Genomic DNA, 20731 nt, shown 5'->3' with positions numbered 1-20731 from the left:
GTATCTATCTAAATGGAATATACAGTCCCCCTTCTCAAGAGTTAACAGTACAAGAGGTTTCAGTAATTGAAATTCAGTGGTTTATTTTAATTCAAAGTAGAGGAACTGCACAACATGCTATCTTTTGGAATTAATTAATTTCTAGAGAAGCAGCTGTCCACTTTCCCCCCAAAGTAATTTTATTTTTCCATTTTGCAAATCCAATTCCAAGAATTATTTCTGCTTATGAATAGGGATGTTCCTGCTGTTGGTTAAAAAAAAAAATCAAGCATGTTATATAATTCCAGGTATTCACTGGAGGGCTATTTCTTCTGTAAGCACTCTTGGCAATTAAGGTAGTCCTTGACTTAACAACCACAATGGAACCCCAAAATTTCTGTTGCTAAGTGAGACAGTAGGCAAGTGAGGTTAACAATTAGTAAGGCACCAGGTACAATTCTCAGAACCGTTAAGAAGAAAAATGATGGTTTAAAAGTGAGGTTTAATGGATTTGAAATCCATCATCAAAAATGTGGATCCTTTCTAAATGCCGTCTTCTGTTTTTCATCAATAATTCTTCAGCTCTATTGCAAGGGTGTCAAACTAAAGGCCCGCGGGCTGGATCCAGCCTGTGGGGTACATAGATATGGCCCCCGGGACCACCCTGGAAACAGTGAAGGACCGGCCTGCAGTGCCTTTGCCACTGAAAACCGGGGCCGGTGAATAGCGCAGGCTGGTAAAGCCTGTTATTAAGAACACAAAGCCTGCAATTACTGCAGGTTCGAGCCCGGCCCAAGGTTGACTCAGCCTTCCATCCTTTATAAGGTAGGTAAAATGAGGACCCAGATTGTTGGGGGGGCAATAAGTTGACTTTGTAAAAATATACAAATAGAATGAGACTATTGCCTTATACACTGTAAGCCGCCCTGAGTCTTCGGAGAAGGGCGGGGTATAAATGTAAACAAAAAAAAAAAAAAACAGAGCTAAGGAGGGCCACGTGCAGCCCTCACAGCCTCCATTTTTGGCCGCAACAGCCACCTGCAGCCCTCTCCAGTGAAAATGGAGCTCCGGTCTTTCACTGTACAACTGGTCCCTGCAGTTTCTTAACTAAGGATTTTCAAAAGTGGTTTGACATTACCTCCTCCTTAGTGTCGTGACCCAGACCCAAGTAGGTAGTTGGAAACTCAGTCAGTGTAAAAACAAACAAACTTTATTAGAACAGCTGAGAATTACTTCATTCCCAGCGTAGTGCAACTAAATTAAAGCAAATTCCTCCCAACACAATTCCTCAGTCCTATCACCAACTTTGGTCCAATTAGGTAAACTACCAAAGGCCTTTCTTGGCAAAAGTTCAGAAGACTTTTGGGTCGACTAAGGGCCGGAATAGCTCAGGCTGTAAGGAGCCTGTTATTAGAACACAATAGCCTGCAATTACTGCAGGTTCAAGCCCGGCCCAAGGTTGACTCAGCCTTCCATCCTTTAAGGTAGGTAAAATGAGGACCCAGATTGTTGGGGGGGGGCAATAAGTTGACTTTGTAAATATACAAATAGAATGAGACTATTGCCTTACACACTGTAAGCCGCCCTGAGTCTTCGGAGAAGGGCGGGATATAAATGTAAATAAAAATAAAATAAATAAAATAAATAAAAAGACACCGATATGAAACAAATGCAACAAGACAAAGCTATCAATGTTGTTTTCTGACTAAGAGTCCAAACGCCGTCGCTGGTCTGTTAAACCTTATGGGGGGGTGGCAATCATCTCTTGGCCTTACTCCTGAGTCGTCTTCTTTGCTTGAGCTGCTCTTGTCTTCTGGCATCTCTTCTCATGTGTGCATTAGGAACAGGCTCCTCCTGTTCCTCTGCCTCACTACTGTCAGCCTCTGGAGGCTCCGGAGTCCACACCTCACTCCCCAATGGCCCTGGTTCCACCTCTGCCTCTGACGCAGAGCCCTCATCCGGGCCTTCCCCAGCCTCCAGGACTGGCCCATGCTCTTCCTCAGCCTCATCGCTGTCCGCCAGCTCCGCAGGCTGCTGGCGGACCACAACAATTAGATCTGAGGGAGAGTGACTGGGCCAAAGTCACCCAGCTTGGCAAAGTGTCAGTTTCTAACCTGAAACCTTAACTATTACATCAAACTAGCTCTTATACAAAGATCTAGTTTTCTAAATTAAAAAAAAAAGATACTAATACCCAAAAGGGTGGAAGGAAAGAAGAAAAGGATGGACACAAACAAGGGGAACAGACTCGGTTACAGTGGTAATAGGAACAACTGAAAAACTACGTTAGAAGCAGATTATTATGGAGAAAATCTATCAATGTGGTCAGGAGGAGTCAATTCACATGTATGAATTGGCCACTAGGAGTCAATCAATTCACACATACACAGACAAAACCTGCCAGAGATAACACTAAAAAAGAGTCACATCCAGTGGTAAAATTCAATTTTTTTTACTACCAGTTCTGTGGGCGTGACTTAGTAGGTATGGCAGGGGAAAGATACTGCAAAATCCCCATTCCCACCTCACTTCTGGGGGAAGGATATTGCAAAATCTCCATTCCCACCCTGCTCCTGGGGGGAAGGATATTGCAAAATCCCCATTCCCTACCCACTCCTGGGGCCAGCCAGAGGTGGTATTTGCCAGTTCTCCAAACTACTCAAAATTTCCGCTACCGGATTTCCAGAACCTGCTAAATAGCACCCTTGGTCACATCCAAATTAAAAATTGAATTAATGGCCTGTAAAATAAAGTACCCTAATTCATAAAAATAGTAACTCACCAGCATATTTCATTCCACCAACCATTCTATTTCATTCACACAAACTATTCTCTAACGCACATGCACACCTACAAATACAATCTTCTCTTCCATCCCTCCCTTCCTTCCAAGAGAACAAGCATAAAATGAGGGGAAATACCAGAATGGTTGAAGAGATAATTTTGCATAGTACATTATTTCTTAAAATTGTGCAGACTCTTTCCTAAAAGATTTCCTTTTCATGTTCCCATATTGTAATATTTGGGAAACACTGCATTTCAATAATACCTAATTTCCAGCTTGGGTATTTGTTTGCAACCTTAGGTGAGTTAACATCTAAAAGTAAGCTTAAATGAATTTCATTTCCATTTCCAGTTGGAAATCAGGCCAGCAACCAACCTGGGCTGAAACTGTGGCAAAAGTTTGTCCCGGTTTTTAAAGAAAAGAAAAACCTCTTCTACATTTTTATTGTAAAGCTATTTTCTTTGGAGATAGTAGGTATATACGAAGAAAAGATTTTAGAATACTTGGGCGGCCTCTAGTGGAAAATAGAAGTCATTACTTGCATCTAGAAAACTGCTACACATGCTAGTCCTGTCTGAAAACGTTTTTGTTTTTTTTAAATATACTTTATTGAACTTTTTTACATTAAAAGCATAAAAAAAGGAAAAAGAAAAGCTTATATCATTTAACAGCTATTTGTGGTGTTTTTCATCTGACAATAATCCGTGCAATAATGACAAACATTAAATTCTACATATTTGTATTCTTATTTTATCTATTGATTATGCTTAGTAACTAAAAATTCCTATCTCCTTTCCATCCATCCATACCACCGTTCCCATATACCATAAAATACTGATGTCTCTTTACCCTTCAGACTCAGAGTTAGTTTGTCCATTTCAGCGCAATTCATAATCTTTTGTATAATAAGTCTCTCTGAGGGCACACATGGCTGTTTCCAACATTGAGCAAAGGCCATCCTAGCAGCAGTTAATATATGTAGTATTAAATATTTTATACTCTTCAAGTATTTTTTTTAAAAAATCCCCAATAGAAAAAGTTCGGGTTCTAGATCCAATTGTTCATTCGTAATTTCTTGTAGCCACTTTTTAATTTTTAACCAATATTTACGTGATTCGGGGCAGGACCACCACATATGGTAATATGTTCCATCTTTATTTTTACATTTCCAGCATATGGGAGACATTTTGGGATACATTTTCGCTAGTCTCAAGGGGCAGGTGCCACCTGTAGAACATTTTATATGCATTTTCTTTGTATGCTGCTGATTTTGTTAATTTATAATTTCTGTTCCATATTTTCTCCCAATCTGATAAATTTATGTTATGTCCAATATTTTGGCCCCATGCAATCATACATCCTTTCACTACTTCTTCTTCCAATTCTACTTCTAGCAAGTATTTATAAATTTGGGTAATATTTATTGTCTGGCCCTAGTAAAATTTTATCTAATTGCTGTGGTTTAAGATATATTCCATATTCTTTTATATCTTGTTTGTATCGATTTTGTAACTGAAGATAGGCCCACCAGTCAACCCGTAGTCCTTGTTCTTGGAGGTCCTGTAGTGTTTTTAATTTTCCATGAATATCTAATAGATCTTTATATTTTAGCATTTTATTCAAATCTAAATTATTTGGGTGAATCATCGCTTCCATTGTGGATAGCCAAATTGGGATTTTTATATAGTGTTTCTTTTTAACTTTAATCCAATTGTTTATTAGGGAATCTCTAATCAAATGTCTGTGGAAATATTTTTGTTTCATATGGCCTGTTTCCCACAGGAAGGCATGCCATCCTCTCTGTAGGTCGTGGCCTTCTATAGCTAGTATTCTTTTATTCTTTAAATTAATCCAGTCTTTTAACCAAACTAGTGTTGCTGCACTATAATATAATTCCCAATTTGGTAATCCAAATCCTCCTCTGCTCTTCATATCTTGTAGATATTTAGTTTTATTCTAGGTTTTTTCCCCTGCCAAATAAATTTTCCAATTGTTTTATTAAGGTCATTAAAAAAGATCTTTTCTAATTTGACTGGAACAGTCTGAAACAAATATAGGAATTTTGGTAGTATGGACATCTTTACGGCTGCTATTCTTCCTAATAGTGACAGCTGCATCTTCTTCCACAATTCTAAATCTTTTTTTGTTTCTTGTAATAATTTGTTGTAGTTATTCTCCTTTATTGCTTTACAATGCGCTGTCAACCATATCCCTAAGTATTTGATTTTTCTTGTTGTTTGAAGTCCAAGTGATCTTTCCAGTTCTATTGTTTGTGGTTCTGTTAAATTTTTCGGTAGAAGTTTCGTTTTCTGTCTATTAATTTTCAGCCCTGCTACAGTTCCATATCTTTCTAATTCCTTAATTAGTGCTTGTCCTCTCTCTAGTGGTTCTTCAATGATAAAAGCCAAATCATCTGCAAACGCTTGCAGTTTATATTCTTCACTTCTAATTTTCAATCCTTTTATTTCTGGATTTTGTCTAATTCGTTCTAGTAATACCTCTAATGAAAGTATAAAGAGCAGAGGGGATAGGGGGCAGCCTTGTCGAACTCCTTTTTCTATATTTAAAGTTTGGGTATTTTCTCCATTGATTATAATTTTTGCTTTTTGTATCGAATAAATTGCTGTTATAATATTCTCAAATTTGGTGCCAAAGTTCATATCGTATACTTGTTGAACTGAAAACGGTTTTATTTACATACATGTAGTCCTCAATTTACGACTACAATTGGCCCTGGAATTGATCTTAAGTCATTGTAGTTCTAAGTTAAGCTGGACCAGAGTTTACAAAAAATTTGTACGATGACTGTTAAGTGAATCACTACAGACATGAAGGAAATCCAGCTTCCCTAGTGCCTGTTTTTTTTTTTTTGCCAGAAATTGGCAAAAAGGGTCACACAAACCATAATTATGTAACTGCAGGATGCTGCAACACATTGTAAATGTGAGCCAGTTGCCAAGTGCCTGAATTGTGATCATGTGACCACAGGGATGGTGCAGCTGTCATAAGTGCAAGTACAGTTGTCACTTTTTCCAAGGCTGTTGTGGCTTTGTACTGTGATATAACCTTGAATCATAGTGCTGGAAGAAGTCTTTTAATCTAACCTCCTGCTCAAGACAGGAGACCTTATACCAGGGGTGTCAAACTGGATTTCTTCGAGGGCCGGATCACCATTGTAGTTCTCCGCCGCAGGCGGGGGTGGGGGGAGATGGGATGGACGTCTCCTACTGCCCCCTGCTAGCTGAAATTGGTGGCAGAGTACTGCAAGAGGCTGTCGAGGGTGAAAACGGGGTGCGGGGGGGTCCACCTGTGACCCCCGTGCCCCGTTTTGGCTCCCAGAGGCACTGCAGGCCGGTCCTTTGCTATTTCCAGGCCGGCCCCACAAGCCAGATTTAAGCACCCCTGCCTTATACCATCCCAGTCAAATAGTTGCCCTGTCTATTTTTGTAAACCTCCAGCAATGGAGCATCGTCAAGTCCCAGAGTCATTAAACAGTTGAAAGTTAAGGACTACCTATAACTTAAAGCAACAGGTAACTATTTGGTCTCCTAAAACACATCTAGCCTTCCCCAAAACATTTTTTGGGACCAATTTCTCAGCCACTTATAGCAGTATTTCTCAGCATGGCTGGCTGGGATATTGTGGGAGTTGAAGATCACATATCTTAAAGTTCCTAATATTAAGAAACACTGATACAGGGTAAAAATTAGAATAATTCCGTTTTTAAGATGGCAACTTTAAGATATCCGGGCTTCAACTCCCAGAATTGCCCAACCCATACCACATTTCTGACATCAATACAACTGAACATGTCCAGAAATATTTTACAAGAAGAGTTCTCCACTCCTCCGAATACAACAAAATACCTTATGCTACCAGACTTGAAATCCTGGGTTTAGAAAATTTAGAACTACTCTGCCTTCGACATGACCTGAGTTTAACTCATAGAATCATCTATTACAGTGTCCTTCCTGTTGAAGACTACTTCATCTTCAATTGCAACAGGACACGAGCACACAACAGATTTAAGCTTAATGTTAACCGCTCCAATCTTGATTGCAGAAAATATGACTTCAGTAACAGAGTTGTTAATGCCTGGAATAAACTACCTGACTCTGTGGTCTCTTCCCCAAATCCCAAAAGCTTCAACCAAAAACTGTCTACTATTGACCTCACCCCATTCCTAAGAGGTCTGTAAGGGGCATGCATAAGAGCACAAGCGTGCCTACCGTTCCTGTCCTATTGTTTCCTTTCGTTATATCCAATTAATATAGTCATTACATACTCATACTTATATATATGCTTATATAATGTATAGTTATTTCATGCTTATGCTTATATATACTGTGTGACAAAATAAAATAAATAAAAATAAAAAATAAATTTACTTCAGTATGATTTGCATCGATTGGCAGGAATTCTCCAGGGTTTTCTGCTCTGGTCCACTTTGAAGCCGTCAGGAATTATATTCAGAACTCAGAGGCTGGTAAATCTATCACACAAAATCATGTTTTGAAATTATCCACCACTCAAATAAGAAATTGGGAAGACGGATATCACGAGGAGTGGGATTCCAGTCTCTCTGAGTCTTTAAATAATGAAAAGTAGCAGCCATCTGCATTCCATTTATTTTTTTTATTTTTTATTTTTGCAAGCTGACAATCATTCTTGGTAAGCATTGCTGGTTGGTGTACAGGTGATGAAAAGAAAAGAAAAATAGCAGACCCCCTCTCCATAAGTGAAGGAGATTTCTTTCTGAACCTCTTGGGAGAAAAGAATAACAGAATAACCGACGGGGTCTGTTGGAAGAGACCCTGGAGGTCTTTTAGTCCAGGGGTCTCCAACCTTGGCAACTTGATGACTTGTGGACTTCAACTCCCAGAATTCCTAAGCCAGAATTCTGGGAGTTGAAGTCCACAAGTCGTCAAGTTGCCAAGGTTGGAGATCCCTGTTCTAGTCCAACCACCTGCTCAGGCAGGAAACCTTATATATCATTTCAGACAAATGGTTGTCCAATCTCTGCATCTTGAAGCCTCAGCACTGAGAGCTACCAAGCAATCCCTCTTGCGACTTAATTGTTGGACTCGATGGTGCTGGTGATCCACGAGACGTAGGGAGCGGTCCGGGTGTAAATCCCAGGTTTCTTCCAATTGCCACAAACAGTGGAGCCGGTAGTCACGATGCCTTCAGCAATGCCGTTGCAAACAATAGGTCCACCAGAATCTCCCTGAGAAGCAAATCAGAGTCAGTCCCAGTTTTAATATTACTATTATCAGTAATACCTTGCTTCAAATCTGACCTTTCATGAAAGGTTCCATCTATTCCTATCACTGACCTACTTTGTAAAGATGCGGTAGAGAAAATATTTGCCAAATACTTTGAACCTCGGAAGTGCAATGTGTATTCCTGGTTGTCCAGTTTTGTTTCCTTGTGTCCTTTTTTTCTTAAAAAAAGAAAAACCTTCCATCTGATTTTTGGAATGCTTTTTTTTTAACTATTAACATTGCTAAAAATTTGCTGCAAGAAAGCATTTCCTTTTTAGAAGTAAAAAAGTTTATTTTTTAAAAAAAACCTCACAGGATTGGAAGATGGCAACAGATTTATTGAAACCCCCTGTAACATGCTGTGTTTTACTTCTATTATACCCTTCTTTTGGTACGGATTTCTTAAATTTAAGGGCTTGTCTTGATTAACAGGCCCCGGGGTCACAAAGAATGGTGTTTAGATGAATCAATAATCAACTAGCAGGCGGTAGACATTAGCTATCATAAGAACAACTTGAAACCACAAATTAAAAAATTCAGAGGATGTTCCCTTCTTTCTGGGGGTGGCTGCTGGTTCCCTGCCTCTAGCCCAGGAATGAAATACTACTGGTTCGCTCTGGTTCACGTGAACCAATAGTAAAAAAAAAAAGCTACCGGTTCAAGCGAACCGGCAGTTTAAAAAACTATCAGTTCAGGCAAACCGATAGTTAAAAAAAGTTACCAGTCCCACCGAACTGGTATTTCCGACGATCAGCTGTGGCACGGGGTTTAGCTTTGCTAGAAAGCAGGAAATCCTGCTTTCTAGCAAAACTAAATCATGTGCCACAACTGATCCTCCCCTCGCTGTTCTACTTACCTTCCCAAGCCTCCTTTTGGTGCGTAATGCGCATGTGTGTGCATGCAGCATGTGCCAAAAGGAGGCTTGGGAAGGTAAGTAGAACAGCGGTGGGGGGGGGAATCAGCTGTGCAGCGGGGTTTAGCTTTGCTAAAAAGCAGGAAATCCTGCTTTCTAGTGAAGCTAAATCGTACACGACAGCTGATTCCCCCCTCGCTTCTACGTATCTTCCCAAGCCCTCCTTTTGAACGTACTGCACATGCAGCGCACGTTTGGTGTGCACTGTGCATGCGCACGCAGCGCATGTTTGGCGCGCAGCATGCCTGCGCGGCCAACAAACCAGTAGCAAACCGGTTCAGATTTCACCACTGTTCCAGCCACGTGTGTGAGTTTTGACTTGGAGCAGTGTTTTTTTTTTAAAAACTTGGGCAACTTTAAGATGCATGGACTACCTGCAACAGAGCACCCATGTTCAGGGGCAGTTTATCCTGAACAAGTTTCAATTCAAAGAACCAGGTGTGAGAAACCATGGGAAGAAAGCAGGGGAGGAAGAGTATGGTTAACGAGAAAAGGCTGTGGAGTTTAGGGCAAGGGGAAGCCTTAATTAACTTTGGCTGAGAATTCATCCTGAAGAGTTTCCAAGATTCTGCTTCACCCTAGAGTAGGATGGCAAAGAAAGCCTCTTTCTTCCCCTCCCCCCCCGCACCAGCCCTGTGATCACCTTGCAGGAGTCTTTCTTTCTGGATTCAGCGCACATCATGTTCTCCGTCACGCTGCCGTCATGGTATCGCCTCAGATTGCATTGATTTCGACCAATGATGCTAAGTTGCACGAACTGCAGGCTGTCCGGTTTCTTTCCTGTATTGCTAATAATGCCCCAGCCGGCCACTTCACACCTGGTATGTTCAGGGACATCATTGTTTACAGTCTGATATGGCAGGATCTGCACATGTGACCCAAGGACCGCGGGCTCTGCAAGCTAATTTTGAGAGAACCGGAGATTAAGGAAACAGACTGCATCCAGGATAACAATTCCTTCACATTAACAGCGTTGGAAGGGACCTTGTAGGTCATCTAGTTCAACCCCCTGCCCAAGCAGGAGACCCTACACCATTTCTGACAGATGGCAGTAAATTCTTTCATTTAAATCAGTGGTAGTCAACCTGGTCCCTCCTGCCCACTAGTGGCTGTTCTAGCTTTCATGGTGGGAGGTAGGGGTTTTGTCCAATACTGAAGCACTTTCTTTTTTTTTTAATTTAATTGAGTTTTTAAACAATTTTCATAGCATTATTTAAAAACATTTTCATTAGGTTTTCATAAAATTCCCCGTGACAATTTATATTTCTGAAAATATACTATTTGTATCGCCCGTGCATAAGTTTAGTTCACGTCACGTAAGTGAAGCTAAATGGCGCTATAGTGCGACCGTAAACAAAACAGCCTCCTCCCAGAATAGCTCGCGCATCTCCCCCTGAAGCAGTGGGCGGTTAGAAAATTTTACTACTAACAGAGATACAAAAGTGGGCAGTAGGTATAAAAAGGTTGACTACCCCTGATTCAAATCATCAATTTCACTTTTATCCCCAATTGCCAATATTCTATTGCCATAAAATGGGAAGAACGGGTGAGCGTTAGGTTGAGAGATCAATTTTAGGTAGCGACAGATGTTTCTTTCCTAGTGTGCAAAGAAAAAATATTTGCTGCGAACTCCACATGGTGTCTGGAAGGGGATCTGTCCAGTAAATGCTCAGCTCCATCCATTGCCCCAACTCTTTCTCAAACAGGGATTAAAGGATTGTAAAGAAAGGGAATTGGTCCTGAAAGTGGGAAGATAAAACAGAACCTAAGTTTGCACCAAACCCCATTTTGTATGGTGGTTTAGTAAGATTTAGACATGTTCCTGCAAAACCGTGCACAAAACAGTACAAAAAAGGGAAAAAAAGGGAATTCTAACTTTTGTTAAATGTGCTTCATCAATTATTTATTTCCTTTTATCAACATGCACAAACACTAACAACAGAGATGTTAATGCTTTATTAAGTAATTAGTTCAAGATTAAAACTATAATTACATAACTAACACTTCGATATGAATTACATCTCTTTTTTTAACCTTATACTGTACTCAGCTTTAGATGATCTAAATTTAAATAATCTGGTGCTTGGAATAATGACATCCTAAATGGCAATTGATATTGAAAAGAACTTTTACTTTTCTCTTTTTATTTCCAACGAATGAGCTTTTTAAATAATGGCATGTTAATTATTTAAAAATCATGTTATACAGATTTTATTGCGCCGAAATAGCACAATGTATGATCATGTACATTACAACAGAAGGAAAGCAACAGAAAAAAAGAAGTATCAATATGAGTGCACTTCACACTGCTTTACAGCCCTCTCTAAGAGTCAGCCTCTTGCCCCCAACAATCTGGATCCTCACTTGACCCACCTCGGAAGGACGGAAAGCTGAGTCAACCTTGACTCAGGATTCAATAATATTAAAAAATATTATTTGCAGCTACAATTGAGATGAAATGAAACCCAGTTTGGTTTTTCTCCTGACTCTGTTACTGTCGTGTCCCACTCCTCCGCTGACGGCCGGGTCAGGGAAATCCGAATCAGGCGTGCCTCTGCAGCTCTGCCAAAGTCCTAGCAAAGTCCTCAGGGCAGGCAGGAGACCAGAAAGTGACTTCAGCAAGATATGTTTAGACTTTGCCTGACTCAGAGAATGCCAGAAAGCAGATCCTTTATATAGGCCATGGGGTGTGGCTCCATGACTCAGCACTTATCCAGGCCTGCCCCTCCCTTCCTTCTGTTGCCTCCGCCTATCAAGTCTTCTGACGCGAGGGTCACTCCAGTCGGCAGCTGTTGGCAATTGACCTCCCTCAGGCTCACATGCTGTGGAGGAGGGGGAGGGGTCTAGTTGCTCCGTTTGCCTGGGCATGGAGCCAGAGCTGGGGGCTGGAGGTATTTCTTCCTCTTCAGCCTGTCTGAGCATGGAGCCAGGGCTGGGGCTGGGAGGCATACTAGAACATTCCTCCGTGTTCGGAAGCAGATAAGAAGACCCCGGCTGAGGTGAGATTGGACGAGACACAACAGTTATCTTTTGGGAGTGTTCACACCTTTGTCATTAAAAGGTGAAGGGGGATGTCTCCTTAATGTCAAAAGGAGGGGCTCTTTGATTCTGAATTGGTACTAAAGCATTAAAATCTTCTCTTTTCTCATTTTTTAAAAAAATCACATTTTGCCCAGACCAGGGGTCTCCAACCTTGGCAACTTTAAGCCTGAAGGACTTCAGCTCCCTCCAGGCTTAAAGTTGCCAAGGTTGGAGATCCCTGGCCCAGACCATTGGGCACTCACATAGGGTTATGGGGGGAATGCCATTAAAAAAAGTCAAGATGGCAGTCATAATTGCAGAATTGATTGTTGCGAGTTGCCTAGAATCAAAATATGAGATAGGCAGCCATGTAAATGCTGTAAATGAGCACATAAATAAATACACTGAACCTCATCCTTTGTCAGGCCTGGAAACCATACTAGACTTTAGGGTTCCAGACGCTGCCACATTTTTCCCCTGAGGGAAAGAAGGGGGGCTGAGGGGTATGGTAACATTCTTCAAGCGGTCAAGGTCGGATGGTGTTCACATCTGCAGGAAGAGTGGCGAGAAGATATTCGAATGAACTGGGAGAACGTGGGACCATGTGACCATCAAAGGGGTCAGGGGGGTGGGACTCTTGGGGTTTGTATAACTGGGGAAAAGAATCCAGAAGTTCAGTTTTGGAATTTCACTCATCGTGTGCCAGTTTCCTCATGCTAGTAAAGAACTCTGAAAAACAATGGCTTCTGAGTTTTTTTTATGCAGAAGAGGTTTTTCTGGAACCTTGACATTATTCCAAAACTGAATTTCCGGATTCTTTTCCCCAGTTATACAAACCCCAAGAGTCCCACCCCCCTGACCCCTTTGATGGTCACATGGTCCCACGTTCTCCCAGTTCATTCGAATATCTTCTCGCCACTCTTCCTGCAGATGTGAACACCATCCGACCTTGACCGCTTGAAGAATGTTACCATACCCCTCAGCCCCCCTTCTTTCCCTCAGGGGAAAAATGTGGCAGCATCTGGAACCCTAAAGTCTAGTATGGTTTCCAGGCCTGACATCCTTGTTTTTAGATGCATCCTGTATTTATGTTTTTATGTCCTTGTAATTCTAGATTTTCCACATACAGGACACATGTGAGTAAAAGCAACTGCAGAAAGTGCACTCATATTGATATTTCTCTTTTTTTCGCTTCTCATCCCAGAAGCTTCTTCGGTTTCTTCAGAGCCAAAGAAGCTTCTCGGATGAGAAACGAAACGTCTTCAAAGAATAACAAGAAAGTCCAGCTGCTCCTTGAAAACTGGGACAACTGAAAGGAGACTGTTCTCCAGAATCAGAAGGGCTAATGTTAAATCTGCAAAAGACAAAGAACAGCTTTTCTCCAGTAGTTTCAAATGGGTTTGCTATGTTGGTGGGTAGGCAGCGGTGGGATTCAATTTTTTTAATACCGGTTTTGTGGGTGTGGCTTGGTGGGCGTGGCGTGGCTTGGTGGGCGTGGCAGGGGAAGGATACCGTAAAATCTGCATTCCCTCCCCACTCCAGGGGAAGGATACTGCAAAATCCCCATTTCCTCCCAACCAGCTGGGACTCAGGAGGCAGAGAATAAATGGGGGCAGGGTTAGTCAGAGGTGGTATTTACTGGTTCTCCAAACTACTCAAAATTTCTGCTACTGGTTCTCCAGAACTGGTCAGAACCTGCTGAATGCCACCCCTGTGGGTAGGTGTTAATTGTGATCTTCTGACCAGCATAGTCAATGGGGAAGCGAGTTTCACTTAACAACTGTGTTAGTAACGTAACTGCAGTGATTCACTTAACAACTGTGGTAATCAAGGTCATAAAATGGGGCAAAACTCACTGAACAACTGTCTCGCTTAGCAACGCAAGTTTGGGCTCAATTGTGGTCGTAAGTCAAGGACCATCTGTAGAATCTTGTACATGTGGTACGAAGTACAATTGTCCTGCTGTCACCTTTGCAGCTTGGTAACTGCATCCCACATGAGCTCCTTGCTCCGATCACTGTACAGCTGTGGACTCTGCGCTTTCTTATCTAGGGAGAAGCTCTTTGTCAGATCCTTCCCATGTGCCATTACATTTTCTTAAAAGGCAAAATTTATTTAAGCCGTGGAATACCCACCTGGATAAGCAAGAGATCGTGGAGAATGGTTTCTTTGCTGCTCTCTGGGTGAGAAATGAGTCGACGGATTCCATACAGACGCTTGTTCGGTTCGGTTTTAGTGAGTGAATGGGCTCCCAAGAGGACCTGAAGCGTCCCGTTTTTCCTGCACCGGAGAGTGTGGTTAGTATGAAAAATCAGGGTCCCCTATGTTAACAGGTCTCTAGCATGCCTCCTTCTCATACAACCTTTTGGAGCAGGGGTCTCCAACCTTGGCAACTTTAAGCCTGGTGGACTTCAACTCCTAGAATTCCCCAGCCAGCTTTGCTGGCTGGGGGATTCTAGGAGTTGAAGTCCTCCAGGCTTAAAGTTGCCAAGGTTGGAGACCCCTGCTTTGGAGAATGATGTCTTCCATCATTTTTAGATTGATGCATGTTTCAAAATAAACATGGAAATGTAAAGAGTTAAAACCTCAGTGGAATCTGTTCAGCTCTGTTCTCAGTTTACTTGTGATCCTAAACATAATAAAATTAGAGTTGAAGAGTTTAGTGCTCTCTGAGCTTGGTTGTTTTCTTACCGACAGACGTTTCATTACCAAGACTCGGTAACATCATCAGTGCTAGGGATGACTCAGAGAGCGCCAAGGACCGTTCATTTCAACCCTGAGCTACAAATATTCTCTTTTTTTTTTTGAATTACAGTTGATCAGGAAGGAAAGTCGAATGAAAGATAAAATGGACCAAAAAAGCGAGAGATCTAAGCATACTGAGTCAAAACTAAGTATGACAACTTCTTGAACCTGGTTTTCATATCAGCATATGATATAGCTAAAAAGTTAATCAAAGGGACCTTATCAGTCAACCAAACTACATATCGGGGTGGCTGACTTTGCACCATGGGCTAAAGTCTGGCTTGTTTATATAAACAGTTTTGCTGAATACACTACATACAGAGTGGCTGTGTTTGCATAACTGTGTTTGCCCTCTGAAACAATCAGTTGGAAGACTGCTATCAAGGGGTGACTTGATAGCAGTCTTCCAATATTTGAGGGGCTGCCTCACAGAGGAGGGGGTTGTCCTATTCTCCAAAGCACCCAACAACTGGACAAGAAATAATGGGTGGGAAACTTATCAAAGAAAGATCCAACCTAAAACTATGGAGAAATTTCCTCACGATGAGAACAATTAATCAGTGGAACATCTTGCCTCTAGAAGTTGTGGGTGATCCATCACTGGAGGTTTTTAAGAAGAGATTTGGACAGCCATTTATCAAACTTAAGGCCCATGGGCTGGATCCAGCCCACAGTGTGGTTGGATCCAGTTCGTCCCAGTCTATCCGCATTGCTTTGGCCTGGTCTACCCAATGTGAAGAGGAAACGTTGGGCCAGCATGGCTTTGGCCTGGTCTACCCAATCCAGAGAGGAAGCATGCCAGCAGTTTGGGGAGTGGCGTCAAGCTGGCCACACCCACCAGATAGCCACGCCCATCTGCCCCCCCCCCGAGGTCAACCACAGCCCTAATGTGGCCCTCAATGAAATTGAGTTTGAGACCCCTAGTATAAGGACTCCTGCTTCTTATAAGAATATAGCTATTCAAACTTTAAACATCACCTCAAAAGGAAGGAAGGAAGGAAGGAGAGGAAGGGGGAGGGAGAGAGGGAGGGAAGGAGGGAAGGAGGGAGGGGGAAGGGACTGTGTCCATGTCTACAAACCAGTAAGATATCACCTAATAATGGATTTGGATATCTTTGTATCTGCCAATTTGCCTCTTCTTTTTTTTCCTTTTTATGGACCAGAGTTTCCTCTTCCCTGAACAACTGCCAATAATTAAGGCAGCAGATACAAGCAAACGGTTGCCTTCTTTTAGGCAAAGGAGTGAATTTCTGTGGTGGGTTATATCTATCTGTCCATTGGTCTAAGGCAGAAGAAGAGGCAGGCCTGGTTATTATATCACTGACTGCTGGACCGATTCCCTGCTGTTACACAGAGTGGGGAAGGGAGGCTGATCTGTGTGGAAAATTAACTTTGCATCTCCGGTCACCAGAGAAGAAACCCCCACTCACGTTTCCTCCAAGCAATGGGCTGCGCTCAGCACCCACTGAGCAGCGATCAGGAACCCTCCGCAAAGATGCTCCCCGTCTTCCTGCAGAGAGGCCATATAAGGCCTGTGATGGGGGACACTCTCTGATCCCCCCAGGATACGGCCCCTGGGACGATTCGCTGGGAGAGAGAAAACGCTGTGTTTTAGCCTGCATCCTGGAAAACCACTTTACTTCTGCCCTAGAGCCAGGCAGGAACATGCGCAGGACCGCATTTCAATATATAATTGAACAGGCTGGTGGGAAAGGAATACGGAGTTCCAAATCCCAGTGGCCAACCATGCTGTGCTGGAGGAGGACGTGAAAATGCTGGAGGATTGGATCAAACACCCCCTTTTCTCCCCTTACGCTGGTCCGATTAGACCTGCTGTAGGTCCATGTGCACTTAAATGACTTGTTTTCCCCCCAGAAATAAGGTGGTGGGGGGAGATAATCGTCTCTCTTTTAGAGTAGGAAAAAAGCCATCAAATTAGAACATAATTCACCTTGGCTTTTTAAAAAGTCCCATCAATCTGCCTAATGCAGAGATGGCCTTGTTTTGCAGACCCTGGAGAACTCCCCCAGCACAGTGTTGGAAAAACATTTTTTTCTTGCCTTGTTGAAAAAAGTAAACACATGAAAACAGCAATGCAGTCCCTAAAATAGGCTGAAAAGTAATTTTTTTTTTAAAAAAAGGCCATTTGACATTTTTAGTTGCATGACAAAGACCCATCAATTTTGCAGTATGCCCCATTTATTCTGGCCTTCTCTTTTATAATGTATATGCATATATAAAAGAGCCCCCCCCATATTTTGATGAAAGTAAAAGGGTCTGGTATTGGTCTTTGCCCTCTAAATACCGCCAACTCTGTTTAGAGATAGACTACCTCCATTCATGGAGGCTCCATTTACTTCTTGGTGATACACATTGCTAGAGAAATTCCTCCATGAATTTGGCAAATTTTGTACAGTTATATTATAGCTTGGGTAATCAAATGATGGGTAAGGAAGGGTATTCAAAATTTTTGGAGTCCAGCCTTTATGTGTCAATATCAGCACCTCCATAGGATGAAAGAACTGGAGGAAGCCTGTGAGCAAAGTTACACTACAGGTAGTCCTTGACTTATAACAGTTCATTTAGTGGACCATTCAAATTTACAACAGCACTGAAAAATGTGACATGACCATTTTTCACACTTATGGCTATTGCAGCATGCTCATGGTCAGATGATCAAAATTTGGATGCTTGGCAACTGGTTCAGTGGTGGGTTTCAAAATTTTTTACTACTGGTTCTGTGGGCATGTCTTGGTGGGCATGGCATGGCTTGGTGGGTGTGGCTTGGTGGGTGTGGCAGGGGAAGGATACTGTAAAATCTCCATTCCCACCCCACTCCTGGGGGAAAGATACTGCAAAATCCCCATTTCCTCCCGATCAGCTGGGACTCGGGAGGCAGAGAATAGATGGGGGCGGGGCCAGTCAGAATTTTTACTACCGGTTCTCCAAACTACTCAAAATCTTTGCTACCGGTTCTCCAGAACTGGTCAGAACCTGCTGAAACCCACTTTTGAACTGGTTCATATTTATGATGGTTGCAGGGTCCCGGGGTCATGTGATCACCTTTGTGATTTCTCTGACAAGCAAAGCCAATGGGGAATGATTCACTAAACAACTGTGGCAAGAAAGGTTGTAAAATGGAGCAAAATTCACTTAACAACTGTCTGTCTTAGCAAAAGAAATTTTGGTCTCAGTTGTGGTCATAATTCAAGGACTATCTGTATTTTGGAAAGCTCTCTTGCCATTTATTTTTAAAAACTGAGCTGGCAGTTATTCTTATTTCCCTGGAAGTTCCTTGTAGCTTCCTGTGTGATTCGTGGTTACAATATTTTTCCCTCCAGTGAATGCACAACTGCTATATATTTCAAGGTATGTCATCAAACCATGCCTACCATAACTTTCCTTTGCATCTGCTAGCATTGCTACTTGCTTAAAATCTGTTTTTTTTTTAATCCACCAATATGCAAAAGATGGCCTGGTAAATCTAATCTCTGCCCCTTTTAAAAATCCATTATTTGGGGAATACAAAAGAAGTTCATAATTGTTAAAGAATAGAATGCTTTAACTATCCAACAAATTAAATCATAAAATCACTACCTAGCTTTTAGACTAGCTTGCGGTTGCAAAAATAGTCCCCACAATTAGTTGTTGGTTCAGAAAAGTAGGTGAATTGTATAAACCATAATTCAGCTAACCGTGGGTTAAACCAGTGGTGAAATCGCAATTTTTTTACTACCAGTTCTGTGGGCGTGGCTTGGTGGGCATGGCAGGGGAAGGATACTACAAAATCTCCATTCCCATCCCACTCCAGGGCAAGAATACTGCAAAATCCCCATTCCCACCCCACTCTGGGACCAGCCAGAGGTAGTATTTGTTGGTTCTCCGAACTACTCAAAATTTCCGCTACCGGTTCTCCAGAACCTGTCAGAACCTGCTGGATTTCTCCCTGGGGTTAAACCATGGATAAGAAAGATACATCTGAAAAAAGCAGACCCTGTACTTGCAGGAAAAATGCTAGGAAGGAGAAAAAAACTAAGATAAACGCAACTTTTGAGCTGCAGCAAAAAAGCTACAGTGAGCCAAGTATAATAAAAGTGTATTAATCAACTCACCAGATACGGAGAAGATGCTCAAGAAAATAATGAAGGTCCAGAAAGAAGAACCAGCCATCCTTAGCTCCCTTTCTTCAGATCTAATGCTCTACCATGAACTCAGCAGAACTCAACATCTGATTTCCGGGAAGGCCTTTGTTTTATCAGTCTCAGTGATGTCCTTGACGTCAGCATTTTTGCAACAAAACAAAGAGAAAAATGATACTCCCTGTTATTTGTTTTGGCCCAGAAACCTCTGGAAAGGAATCACTTGAAATTTCCCTGGAAGTGAACTTTGAGAAAATTATTTGCTTTCAGTTTGAACTTTGCCTTTTTGAAGACATTCCTGCAGAGCTATCAAATCCTGTACCTGTTAATAGTCGTGTTCCCCAAGGCAGTGTTTTAGGTCCAACACTCTTCATACTTTACATAAATGACCTTTGCGATCATATTAAAAGCAACTGCGTTCTCTTCGCTGATGATGTTAAACTATTCAATACCACAGACAATGCAACTACCCTTCAAAAAGACCTTGACTATGTGTCAGATTGGTCTAACAACTGGCAACTTCAAATCTCAGCCAACAAATGCTCTGTCTTGCCCATTGGCAAAAAAAAATAATCAAAAATCAAAACATAAAATACAAATTAGATGGACATGACCTTACAGATGACCCTCACTCTGTCAAGGACTTTGGAGTACTCATTTCTAAAGATCTAAGTGCCAGAGCCCACTGTAACAACGTTGTCAAAAAGGCATTAAGAGTTGTTAACCTAATCTCGCGTAGCTTCTTCTCTGGTAATATTGTACTACTAACTAGAGCATACAAAACATTTGCTAGACCAATCCTTGAATACAGCTCATCTGTCTGGAAACCCGCACTGCATATCGGACATAAATACAATCGAAGAGAGTCCAGAGATATTTCACAAAAAGAGTCCTCCATTCCTCTGCTCGCAATAAAATACCTCATGCCACCAGACTCCAAATTTTGGGCTAAGACAACTTAGAACTACGCTGACTTCAGTCTGACCTAAGCATAGCACATAAAATTATCTACCACAATGTCCTATCTGTCAATTATCTACCACAATGTCCTATCTGTCACTTCAGCTTCAACCACAACAATACACAAGCAAACAATAGATACAAACTCAAGGTAAACCGCTCTAAACTTGATTGCAGAAAATATGACTTCAGTAACAGAGTGGTCAATGCCTGGAATGCACTTCCTGACTCTGTGGTTTCTTCCCCAAACCCCCAAAACTTTAAGCTTAAACTGTCTACTGTTGACCTCACCCCATTCCTAAGAGGTCTATAAGGGGCGTGCATAAGTGCACTCACGTGCCTTCCGTCTCTGTCCTAATATTCCTTTTTTACTTACTCTTTTCATGTATCCAAATTATGTTTATACTTTTACCTGTTATCTTATATATGATTGAGAAAGAAAGAAAGAAAGAAGAAAGAAAGAAAGAAAGAAAGAAAGAAAGAAAGAAAGAAAGAAAGAAAGAAAGAAAGAAAGATGTTACTGGAAGGGGAGGGTAGAAAGGGACTCAAATTAGCTTTTCTTTCCCTCCAATGAAGCCTTTTAGATCAAGAGGGTCCAACCTTGGCAACTTTAAGACTTGTGGACTTCAACTCCCAGAATTCTCCCAGAATTCCCATGATACTGGCTAGGGGATTCTGGGAGTTGAAGTCCACAAGTCTTAAAGTTGCCAAGGTTGGACCCACCCTGCTTTAGATAGAGACTCTGGTGAGATAATTGCAGATTCTTCTAAAATGTATGTATCAAAGAAAGGTCTTGCTTGCTTGGCCCTAGGATCAGATTGATCCATGTACCTGGAATGAAACTTATCAAGTACAAAGTTCTTCCACTAGGAAACAGAAACAAAAATGTGCAGGCTGTTTATTTAATAATCAATTTATCTGACTG

The 20731-nt window shown here is 41.7% G+C and overlaps 1 protein-coding gene across 1 annotated transcript; it reads right to left on the bottom strand.

Moving 5' to 3' along the window:
* Positions 1–7665: 7665 nt before the first annotated feature.
* LOC131192662 (complement factor D-like) lies at positions 7666–18950 on the bottom strand. Its single transcript, XM_058172025.1, has 5 exons — positions 18820–18950; positions 16138–16294; positions 14098–14242; positions 9585–9842; positions 7666–7991 (listed from the first exon to the last, which is right to left on the bottom strand). Exons 1-5 carry the CDS (start codon positions 18875–18877, stop codon positions 7836–7838), a joined length of 774 nt encoding a protein of 257 aa, XP_058028008.1. The 5' UTR covers positions 18878–18950; the 3' UTR covers positions 7666–7835.
* Between the last annotated feature and the right edge of the window lie 1781 nt (positions 18951–20731).

Source organism: Ahaetulla prasina, chromosome 1 (assembly GCF_028640845.1).
Source record: "Ahaetulla prasina isolate Xishuangbanna chromosome 1, ASM2864084v1, whole genome shotgun sequence".
NCBI classification, from domain to species: Eukaryota; Metazoa; Chordata; class Lepidosauria; order Squamata; family Colubridae; genus Ahaetulla; species Ahaetulla prasina.
This window is presented reverse-complemented; position numbering and strand designations above follow the sequence as displayed.

Bases quoted from the DNA above. Each gene is read 5' to 3' on its own strand.
- LOC131192662 (XM_058172025.1), bottom strand. From the start codon at position 18,877: ATGGCTGGTTCTTCTTTCTGGACCTTCATTATTTTCTTGAGCATCTTC. The intron at 16,295-18,819 runs GTGAGTTGATTA...TCTCTCTCCCAG, and splicing joins GAGCATCTTCTCCGTATCTG to CGAATCGTCCCAGGGGCCGT. The intron at 9,843-14,097 runs GTGGGTATTCCA...TCTCAAAATTAG, and splicing joins ACGATCTCTTGCTTATCCAG to CTTGCAGAGCCCGCGGTCCT.